At 31.7% G+C, this 12,588-nt stretch overlaps 1 protein-coding gene across 2 annotated transcripts in view; it reads right to left on the bottom strand.

Annotated features, from left to right (window-relative positions):
• Window positions 1-1,615: 1,615 nt before the first annotated feature.
• Window positions 1,616-12,588, bottom strand: part of LOC145260297 (trans-1,2-dihydrobenzene-1,2-diol dehydrogenase-like) — a 53,450-nt gene continuing 42,477 nt past the window's right edge. For both annotated transcript variants that reach the window (XM_080118154.1, XM_080118164.1), the window contains exons 7-8: window positions 6,636-6,792; window positions 1,616-2,527 (exon numbers count right to left, since the gene is read on the bottom strand). In XM_080118154.1, the coding sequence (XP_079974280.1) occupies window positions 2,418-2,527; window positions 6,636-6,792 (267 nt within the window). In that variant the 3' untranslated portion in view covers window positions 1,616-2,417. The remainder of the gene's footprint in view (window positions 2,528-6,635; window positions 6,793-12,588) is intronic.

The raw sequence follows: 12,588 nt of genomic DNA on the forward strand, positions 1-12,588 counted from the left end.
GTATACTGTTAAACACAAAATTCTAAGCAAATTCACTCCTTGCCATCCGTTGCTTCATTCTTTTGACCATTTGACTTTTTCAGCCTCTTTCTTGTATTTTGCTCTTCTTGCTCCTCTCTTTGCCACTAGATACACATCCTTATTCACTCAACCTTTTTGGTCCACTTGTTGGGTATGAAGACGTGGTGACATCCATTTGAAATCAAAGTTGTGCACATATGCACATTCCAGATGGATTTTCATTTACATTCTTGTGTCCCATAAAAATGACCGGAATTGTAATTATCATAAAAACAAAGACCTGTTTACATTCCAGGTCAGGAGTTATGAATTCTGTAATGCAACATAGAAAAGGAAAATAATATTTACATTTCTAGGAATGTCGATTGACATGTATATAAGAGATAAAAAAAAAAGCAACAGAAAATAGAAGAGGGCTGAGTGGCGAGCATGATTGACATCTTTAATATCTCTCTGTTGTCGTGCCGCACACACCAAGCAACCCTTATTTACTAAACCTTTGATCCATTTGTTCATTTTCTAATTTTGTTTGATACAGTTCTCAGCTTCCTCATTTTTACTAACATGCCACGCTATCTCTTGATTTAGCAATTGTAATGATTATTGTTTATTGAAAAAAATGAACAAAAGCATTCATTTCATTATTCACCAATAAAAGCCATTGTCAAAATACACCTGAAGAAGGTCAGAGATTACATTTGCTGAAACTTTATAAAAATCACAACCATGTGTCGGAACAAATCAAATAATACATATTCACAGAAATTGTATTTAATTTTGTTTTCTTTTTCAAAGCCTTTCTTGCCAGATAAACCATTTGCACAACTACTACTAGCAGATAGACCCGACGTTGCCCATGAGTGAATGTGGATCAACGAATGTTCTACACTTCTAAGACTTTTATTGTCGTCGAAATTAGTGAAATTACCAATTTGTCCATCAAATCGATTGATTTCCTGCCCTAATTGGAAACCCATCATGGTGTACCCGGAAGTAGCTTTACATGCTTCCCCACAGTGACTTAATCCACAATACATTGTAGTCTACATTGCACTGTAGAGAACATACTATTGATTTTATCAAAGTATTTTTGCACTTGATTTAAAGTTTAAAATGCAAAACTCAAGTATCATGGTTCGATTGTGCTCTAAACAGAAAAATTTATGTCGAACATACCCCTGTTGATTTTATACACCCAACGCTTCTGCTTGTGTGGTAAAAAAACTTTTCAAATACACTTGTGGTTAGGCTGTATAAAAAAATGTTATCTTTGGTCAAAATTGGACTGTTCTTTCTTTAATGGAATATTATCAATTTTCGATACTTATCAAAGGTATTCCAGTTACAAAATTTATCTAAGAACACTTCCAGATACATAAAGTACATTTGTGTGAAATTTAATAAAAAAAATCAGCCCAGCCGTTTTGGAGTCTATAGGGAACGAACACACACACACAGTGCCTTTTACGTGTAAGTAGATGTATGTCATAGTATATATATATTTTTTTTTATGTAAAGCCAAGAAAGAAAAACAAACTGAGTAAAAAAAACTCCTGTGTATGTCGGGTGGGTACAACTAAAAAACAAAAGACACTTCATGTTTCTATATCGATTGGATAACAAATTTATTTCGGCTAAACACGAGAAAATTTAAATTGAGATCATTTTACATAAATCCAAACCAAAAAGTTCTGTAAATTCATCAATGTTTTTTTTTTTCGCAAAATGTTTTTTGGTTCTTGTCCAGAGAATTGCCCCATGTTAAAAACATAAGTATTAAGAAAAACGTGTATCATCGATTTACATGTGATGAAATGAAAATATGATATTCTAAAAATTACGTAAATTGATCAGATACTTGTATTTTTAAATTAGAGAATAAAATTTTATAAGTAACTGAAGAATGGCTGTATTGTCTGCAATTTTGAAAAAAAAAAAGTTAATAAATACAATAAGGGAAATAACTCATCATAATTCAAACTTACAAGGTTTATCTTGTAATGGCTACAAATTCCCATTAATCACTTTAAAATGATTTTCTTTATAAAAATAAAATTACTAGATGAATTTTGATTTTTGAGTTTTAGAATATGGCATTTTGTTTCATTGCGGCTATGTACATCATCCAGATTTTATTTATTTATTTATTTTTTAATATAGGGAGGATTCTGGACAAGAACCTTTTCTTTTAATCTGAAAAGTGCTTAATCGATACAAAAGTTGTAGTTGCTTTCAATCCGAACATATAAGATTATTTTAGAGAGAGGGAGAGGGAGAGAGCGAGAGAGAAAGAGAGAGAGAGCGAGAGAGAGAGAGAGAGAGAGAGAGAGAGAGAGAGAGAGAGAGGACGTGTCAGATGTATCTGCCTATTTTTTCCGTAATGTCTTTTATTCCAGTTAAATGTCATCCGCATCGTATTTAACACCAAGCTGTCGACGAACATCATCCATGATTTTTATTATTTTTATCGATTCCGAGTGTGGATACAATGGACATTCCAAATTTCCTAAAATCAAAAAAAATTTCATCAAGATAAATAATTGTACATGAAAGGTAATAGATGCCCATAGATGTATGCATTTATATTTAAAAACCATTTTAAGAATTTTATCACACATTCCATTGCATTTGAAACTCTTGTACAGAATGCACTCTGTTCAGAACAAACGTTACCTATATATTTAATTATTTCCATAATCAAACTATGTTCCAGCACACACAAGCCATGAACGCCAGACCAGAAATCCAAGTTTCGCCCTCATTTAGACTCATCAGTTGGACATATTCGAACTGAGGATTGAAAACCACAGTCACTTGCATGCAAAGCAAGTACCCTGCCACATGGACCAATGTGCCACATACAAGAAAGTCTATTAGAACAAGCAAATCACAGCAAAGTTTGACTGCAATATACCTACTTCTTCTCAACAACGGTTGTAGTCATCCAACTACTAATTTTCACACGAATGTATTTTATGTGTCTAGCAGTGTTCTCAGATAGGTTTTATATCGGAATGTCCTTGATAAGTATCGCTAATCGAAATAATTCAATGAAAGAACAAACAGGCGATTTTAACCAAAGTTAACACCTTACACAGCCTAACATCACAAGTGCATTTGAGAAGTTTTATTACCACAAAAGCCAGAAGGTGTGACATATAGAATCAATAGTTGGTTCTTGAATATGACAGGTGTGCATTTGAAACGAATGTCTTCGTTTAACGCACAATTTCACAATGATACTTGATTTTTGTATTTTAAACTTTAATTCAAGCCAGTGTATATTAAATTTTTTTAATAAAATCAACAGTAGGTTCTTTACAGTGCAATGTGGAATACAATGTATTGTGGACTAAGTCACTGCGAGGAGGCATATGAAGCTTCCTCCCAATGCACTGTGGAAGGATTATCTACCGAAGACAATCAATCGATTTGATTGGAAAATGGTCGATTTCACTAATTACGATAATAATAAAAACATGGTAATGTGAAACCTCATTCAATCCCGGGCAACATTGGATCTCCCTGCTAATGTGTATATATAAGACATTTAAAAAGCCAGTTTTGGTGCCGAACTTTATTTAAAAAAAAAAAAAAGAAAGGAAAATAAATTAATTTATTTCAGTTGTAAAACGACTTTTTTCAGTGAATTGAGCTTTTCCCCACTTTTTCCTCATTGTTGGTAGTTAACAGTGAATGCCAGCAATAAACAAAACACTCAACCGACAATCAGGAAGGGGGGGGGGAAATATAATTCACTGAGGAAATTTGGATTACAGCCAAAATATCTAGATTTATTTTTCCTTTTTGAAAAAAAAAAAATGAAATAAATTTTTAGCACTGAAATTGGATTTTTAAATGTCTTAAAGATTTTCATACTTCCTGTGTCTTTAAAATGTGAAAATATAAATCTATTAATAACATACATGCAACACCACCATGAACTACAGTTGGAACAGGCATTAATACCATCAATAAGAGAACTAATATCGTCAGTTGCCGGGATTTGTTGTTAACAACTGACAATGAGGAAAAGGAAACAAAGATGTTTAATTTAATGAGGAAAGTTGGATTACAACAGAAACATCTGGAATTATTTTCCATTTTTTCAAAAAATGTTTTAAATAAATTGTCAGTACCGAAATTGGCCTTTTAAATGTCTTTGATATTTTATACTTGCAGTGTCTTTAAAATGTGTGTGTGTGTGTGTGTGTATATATATATATATATATATATATATATATATATATATATATATATATATATATATATGTTGGATCCATAATCGCGAGCGCTTTCAACAGAAGTACTTCTATCATCCTCAGGCATATTGTAGAAATAAATGTAGGGATTGTTTTTTAATTTATTTATATATATTTTTTTTCCTAGTCACGTGGTAATTTGTTACAAGTTAAGCGGGCGGACTTTTTTTTTTGTTTGTTTTTTTTTTTTTACATATATTAAACACATTTATATATACAAACACACATATATACATTATCAAACATTTATCCCAAACATTTCAAAATGTCCCGGTTGCACTCATAATTAATATTATTTATTTGAGGCTTCTTTGTTTTAATGTACAACGCTTCGAGTATTCTTAGCCTATTTACATTTCTCTCACTCTGCAATACTCTTGTATTTTCTACCATAATTCTTCAGAATTCCGAATGTTGGCAGCCATGTCCCTTCAAATGTTGTGATATGGAGCTACAGTCAGAGAGGTGGAGAGTCAATCTTCGACACAATGTGTTAGTTGTTGATAATGTATATATGTGTTTGTATATATAAATGTGTTTAATATATGTAAAAAAAAAAAAGAAAAAAGTCCGCCCACTTAACGTGTAACAAATTACCACGTGACTAGGAAATATATATATATATATATATATATATATATATATATATATATATATATAATGTTAATTATTATAGCAAAAAATAATTATATATATATATATATATATATATTTATATATGTTAATTATTATAGCAAAAAAATAATTATATATATATATATATATTAATTATTACAGCAAAAAAATAATTATATATATATATATATATATATATATATATATATATATATATATATATATATATATATATATATATAAGTAAATTAAAAAACAATTTCTACATTTATTTCTACAATATGCCTGAGGATGATAGAAGTACTTCTGTCGAAAGCGCTCGCGATTATGGATCCAACATATACAATTTCGAGAAAAACACAAAAATTTCAGTTGACCTATATTATTTTGCCCTATATATTTTTTCGCGCCTTTAACATTTCCTGTCTGGGTCATTTTGGCATTTGTTTCCCTTTATTTTATATTTAACTTTATCATTATTTTTTTTTCTCTTTTTTCTCTTCCCAGATCTTTATTATTTATATTTATATCTCGGAAGTAGAGTGAAAAGCACATCTTATTTTTCTTATTATTGGAATCTTTTCTTTTTTTCCTTGTACACATTTTTGTGAATTATTCCATGAATTTCTGCCTTTGGATTATTATGGACAATCTTCTTCCAATTACGGGATTTCCTTGGATTTTACTTGTACAAATGGAAATTCTTTTAACTTTCTTAAAGTTTTACATTTGGATTTTACCGTCACTGGATTTTTTATCTTCTACCAGACTATCCATTCGTGTGTAATCACCTTTTTCTTTACCATATTCCCTCTGCTTAACTTATTTTGTTTTCAAGTAAGATCTTTGACTTACTTGTTGTTTCATCAAATACTTCTGCATGAAAAATCCGATCCCGCATTTTGCTAATTCCTACCCTCTGATGAGAAGGAAAGTATTTCTTCGAAACTCCACGGATTAAGGACAATCCATTTATCTAGTGTTTCCTTTTTAGATTAAATATGTTTTTAACTCATTTCAAAGTGTTTTTTAACATATTTTATTAACTGTTTGCTCATATTATAAGCTCTATTTCCTATTTGGTTTTATCGAGCTTTTATATCTGGCTGAGATAATTTTATAAATATTAATTCTTTAATATTTATAATTTACTTTAATTTTACCATCTTGGATCATTTTGGTAAATTCAATTGTAATTTTCATTTTATATATATATATATATATATATATATATATATATATATATATATATTAGATATAGATAATAACTATATAATAGTTAATAAAGCATGTTAAAAAACACCTTGAAAAAGAGTTAAAAACATATTTAATCTGAAAAGGAAACACTTAATAAGTGGATAGTCCTTAATTCACCGAGTTTCGAAGAAATGCTTTCCTTCCCATCAGAGGGTAGGAATTAGCAAAATACGGGATCGGATTTTGCATACAAAAGTATTTAATGAAACTGCAAGTAAGTCAAAGATCTTAGTTGATAACAAAAAGTGAAGCATAGGGAATATGGTGAAGAAAAAGGTGATTTCACGTGAATGGATTAGTCTGACGGTAAAATCCAAAAATGTAAATCCAAGAAAGTTAATTAAATTCCCATTCGCACAAGTAAAATCCAAAATACACATTGTTTTTATTATAGAATGACCAGTAGCTAAACTTGTGTGAAGCAATCATAAAGAAGATGTCAGAAAATAACTGATCAATAAAAAAAAAATAAGGACTGACCTTTCTGAATGCATTTTCGCACACATTCTGCTTCATAAGAAAGACCAGGACTGTTCCTAAAGTTGTATTTTGCATCCGGATTTCCGGAAGGAAGCGGGAATTCCATTTCTTTCCCATTAATGGTTACTTTTGTAGGAGCCCAAAATGGAGTGTGAAGCTGAAAAGAAAAAGTGGTAAAAAGAGAAAAGTCATAAAATACAACCAAAATGATAATCTATGTAATTATTTCTATATTTCTTGTAGCCATTTTGAAAATGAATAAGTTGTTCTGTAGATATTGATTTTAATATTTATATTTCCACTTCCTGAACTTTATATATATACTAGACCACCCGTGACCCGTTGGGTCAGTACGTTATATTAGCTATGGAATTCATGTATGAGCGTGACACTTGTGGCATAAAGAAAATAGTTTTTTTTTACATAACAGAAGCATTTCTATGAAAGTATATTAAAATGAAAAAAGAATATAGATAGATTTCTATGAGTCGTTTTGTTTATTATAATTGTTATTTTTTTTTAAATTACAGTTACTGAATTATAAGTGGTTGGTCATACTTATGCACTGAACAGGTATCATAATCCTTATTATAGTTAAATTCAAATTTTGATATATCATCTTTTAAATGAAATTGTTAGTTGAAAGTACAGAATAATAAAAAAAACACTCTCCACATGTTAATAATGGCTTTTTAAATAGAAAATGAAAATAAAATGTAACTTTTTTCATTTAATTTAAGCAAACATTCAGTACCCATTGTGTAAAATATTTACTTTGTATGTTAATAATAAGGTCAATAAAATTAAGACAATTCTTTTCTATTTACATTTTTTGTACAATTAATTTTTTTTAAAGAAAACTTTTGTTATCCTTTTGCTTAATTGAGACTTCTTATCAGGTTCTAACTCTCTTATATCCAGATTAATTATATTAATCAATTTATTTTATTGAATATGTATCGCTGAAAAGCACGGGTGCTTAAGCACTTATTGTACAGAAAATAAATATTGTATTCATATGCTAATAATAAGGTCACTAAAACTAAGACAATACTTTTCTATTTACAACATTTTTTGTACAATTTGAGTGTTTTAAAAAAACTTTTATGTTTTCCTTTCGCTTAACTCTACTGAGTGCAACATATAGTTGACCATGTTGAAAGACAGGTTTGTCTAGATAAACTAAAACTTTATGTAAGGTCTGTCCTTGAGACTTATGAATAGTCATAGCAAATGCTAATTGTATAGGAAACTGGACTCTGGCAAACGGAATATTGTCACCTTCAGATAAGACCATTTTCAATCTTGGAATTAAAACGATTTCTCCTTCAAACTGTGATGCAATAATTTTAGCAACAATCAAATTATTATACAGCTCCTCTATTATTAGTCTTGTACCATTACATAAGCGTGGTGGATCAATATTCCTCATACATATGATTGGAGCTCCTTTCTTGAGTTCAAGTTTATGTGGAGGTAATCCTGATAACTCTATCGAATCAAGAAATTCTGTTGGGTAATGTGTAGCTTCTGTTCCTTCAAGAACAGAATTAAATGACAAATATTCTTTGACTTGTCCAGGAAATTTTTCAATACAATTATGATTTATTGCTCTAACTGTATCATTAAATGGTACTAATATGCAATTTTCCGCAAACATTTCTAGATTGTCAAACGAAGGATAAATGTATTCAATGCATTGGTCAACATTATCTGCACGGATTATCAAATCTTCAGGCAGTTCAATCTCACCATTTTCATTTTTTTCAAGTTTGTCTTCACCAATCTTTATAATAAATTTAGAGTATTCATCATCATCATCTTGAACTCTCATGTTTTGTTTTAAATAAAATTTCTTAAATTTACGCCACAAAAACGACTCTTTGATGCAAGCATTGTAAATGTCAGCATCATTTCCTCTTTTTATGACTGGTAGTAGTTGCCTGAAGTCACCACTGCACACCGTCAATATCCCTCCGAATGTTTCATTGTTTCCACATATATCCTTGAGAGTCCTATCGAACGTCTCTAAACTCTCCCTTCTTATCATTGGACATTCGTCCCAAATAATAAGTTTTGCTGCCCTTATCAAGTTGGCTGTTTCTGATTGTTTATCAAAATTACAAACATCATTTTCTCTTACATTGAGAGAAAGCTTGAATCTGGAATGAGCAGTGCGACCACCAGGCATCAATGTTGCAGCAATACCTGATGATGCTACAGCCAGTGCAATTTGTCCTAAGCTCCTTACTTTTGAAAGAAGAAGTTTTATTAAGAAGGTCTTTCCTGTGCCTCCTGGAGCATCGATGAAAATCAATGAAGAAGAGTCTGTGTTTAAGCAACTGCATATAAAGTTGTAGATGATCGATTGTTCGTCATTTAATAAATGTTGATGTGTCTTTACATATGTCATTTGCTCTGCTATATTGTAACTTTGCTCATCCATTATGGCTCTATTTATGTGAATTAGGTAAATTCTGAGGCAAAGGCAATCCAAAATCTTGCAGTGATTTGTCAGCAGCACAAAGTTTATCATTTATGTACCTCAACGTGTTGTTGATGGCATTTTTATTGACCATGTTCTGATTGTTGACTTGGATTTGCATTGCATTGTAGTAATCCATTGCCATGGAGTTGGAAAATCTTTCCCACAACTCAAGAGGATTTGAACATTCTGTGTTTAAAAGTATCACAATGAACAGATCCCTTATCGCTCTTGGCATTCTCGTTTTATCTGCATCCTCCATTGTTTGTATCCAGTGGTTGTCATGAAGCAGTAATCCTCTTTCTTTGCAAGCAGTTTTAAATAATGGACATATATGACCTGCTACAGTTCGCAGAGATTCAAAAGAATTAGGTCCTTTTACATGGTGAAGTAGTAGCCGCAAAAAGTACAATTCACCACTATTTGGTGAGACTGTGTACATACGACCAAGAATATTTGCTTCAAAAACTCCTGGGTGGTCAACTATTCTTCTACCCATTTTTCTTCTTTGCCATTTCTTATTTTTGCCACACATAGTATTTTGGGACATCCGAGTAATAGAGTGTTCTGGCAAATTCATCATTCTGGCAAATATTGAAAAACTCTGTTAGAGTTGTGCAAGAAGCATTTCTATTAAGGTCTCTGTTGCTTGTCCTTTGAATATAGATCATATGTTGATCAGGGAGATGTATCTGAAGACGAACAACTGCAGGTTCTCTAACATGAATTGGAAATCCCAGTATCATCGAAACTGCTTCTGATGGTCCAATATATCTTCCTGTCAAGTATTGCTTAATTTCGTCTTTGCTTACACTGAAAACTGCCTGATCGCTTCCCTTTAATGTATATTTAATTACATATTTAATGGATTTTACAGAAGTGCATATTTCTACATTTAAGTGACAATTAAATAACTTCAAGAGAGTCATGTTGTAAGGTACAACCCATTTGGAAGTTATAGGTTCATTTCTACCTTCTTTATAGCCTTGATGACCTCCCATTTCTGGTGACCTTCGCCTATAAATAGGGTAGGAATCATATCCACATCTTGTTTCATCACTATATGGTTTTGGGTACCTCTTTGAACAGCTCCCATTTTTCCAGCACAGAGATGTACTGTTGCAGTTTGGTCCATGTATCATATGCGTCAATACCAATTCATGTTCTTCTGGATGTTCGACTTTATTTGGTATTTCAGCTTGAACAAAATCATCATAATTCTGGGGTCTGGGTTTAGATTCTTCTTCCATCCATAGCAGGCAATGTAGGTGTGGTAAACCTCTTTTCTGGTATTCAACACTTATAACGTAGGCAATACAATTACCCAACAGACCTTGTGTTCCTGTTAAATATTTAATGAAAAGTTTTCTTTTTAAATCAAAAATTCTTGCAATTATGTCTGGTCGATCGTGAGGAAATTGGTTCTCAATGAGATTATCCTTAATCTCAGGCCAATTTGGATTGCATGTCATTGTGATGAAGTAAGTTGCAGTCCCATATTTTCTAACATACATCATAGCATCTTGACATCTTTCCATCATATATCGTGGACCACCAACAAATGTTGATGACAAAATAACTTTTCTGCCTATGTTACTAAGATCATCATTATCATGTAACGCATCGACAAAACCTCTGTATGTTGTAGATCTAAGAGAGGATTGATTCAATCTAATGTAGTTCAAACGATCTACTTCAATTTTTCCTGCCATATCCACAACATACTGCTGAAACAATCTCCCACCTCTTAATATTGGGTTAAATTCATCATCACGGATCATAATGCGGTAGGCATAATAACGCATAGCAGTTAATTTCCGGTTATTTGTCATTGTCATCTCGGGATGCCAGCCATCCTCACCATCAGGGAAAAACAGTACATACTGTAGTGGATCATATGATCGATGATATTCCGATATTGTTTGAAGCTGACCACCTTTTTCTCTCAATATTATGTGGCGTGATGTTGTTTGCTGTTCATTGTTATTTTGAATAATAATTCCTACTTCATTAAAAATCTGATTATTGTATCGCCTTTCATACTCATTAATCGGTTTCCTCGTAGGATCTATAACAATAACTGCATTAGGTATGTTGTATATCATGTCCTTAGTTTGTTGAAATGCAGTCACATAGATATTAGCACGTCTTAGAATATACTCAATATTTTCTATGATATTCCGACGTAACTCAATGTTCGGGTACATATTCATCCGAACATCAATACTATATTCTTTGTCAAGAAAGTATATCTGAATAAACTGAGCTTGATTGTCTGGCTCAGGTAATAATGATCCAATATAGTGATGAATCTGCCCTTGAATAACTATAGATGGATTCCATCCGTGTTGTGGCTTGATTTCTTTGCAACCAAAAGATGTCATTTGAAACAGGCTATTATATTGTCTCAGGTGTCTTCTGAAGTGGCGAGCTTCTTCACCTTGATCAGCATACAAATAATAGAGTTCATGTGGCAACTTGTGCAACTTTGGCAATCTAACCTTGCCATTCATGCAACAAAAATGTGCAGTTTCTCCAACAAAAAGTTTTGCTTTACAATGAGAACATAGCTTATTCAAATTTCCAACATTTCCCTGTAAGTTTGCTCTGCGCTGTAAATTATATTGACTATTTCGCAAAGCAAGTATGTTGTTTATTTCCACAACATTCTCGTCACCTCGGTTTCGTTCATCTCTTATTCTTTGGCTACTCAGTCTCTCTTCTCTTTGTTGTGCTGTCTCGCTAGCTCGTCTTTGCTCAGCTCTAATTCTCTGCCTGTTCAGTCTCTCTTCTCTCCTCTCTGTTGTTTCATTATTTCTTGTCTCTTGTGTTCGCATTCTTTGCATGCTCAGTCGGTATTCTCTTCGCTGCGGCGTTTCTAAATTTCGATATCTATAATCTTTTTCCCTTTGTTTTTTCAAGCGAATTTCTCTTTGTTCACTTGTTTCAGAAGCTCTTTGAAGTTTATACGTTTCTCTAGAACGAATCAGTCGAGTTCGTCTTTGTTGTTCAGTTTCAGTAAGTTGTGGCATGCCAGAGGGACCAGCTTGTTGCTGATCCACATTGGTTTCGTCGTTGATTTTGGGTTTTTTACTTTTTATTTGGTTGTGTGACATATTAGTAAAGTTCTACAAAGAATGTAAAATAATTTGTTACAGCTTTGTGTAACAACTTCTGAAAAATTTAAAATATTAAATGTGTTAAAAAATGGATGTAATATGTGTAAAACATATGATTCAAGTATTTGTTGTTAAAAAAACAACAAAAGGAAACACTATTTAATGTAATAGAAACGTGTGCATTTAGCAATGCGGCTTTCCGTTTTTGTGTAAAAACTTCTGATGAATTTAAAATATTGGATTTAAAAAATATATTGGATTTAAAAAATGGATTTAATATGTATAAAACATATGATTCAAGTATTTGCTGTTTAAAAACAACAAAGGAAAACACTATTTAATGTAATAG

This window comes from Euprymna scolopes, chromosome 3, assembly GCF_053919585.1.
Source record: "Euprymna scolopes isolate OS-2025 chromosome 3, ASM5391958v1, whole genome shotgun sequence".
Lineage (NCBI taxonomy): Eukaryota > Metazoa > Mollusca > Cephalopoda > Sepiida > Sepiolidae > Euprymna > Euprymna scolopes.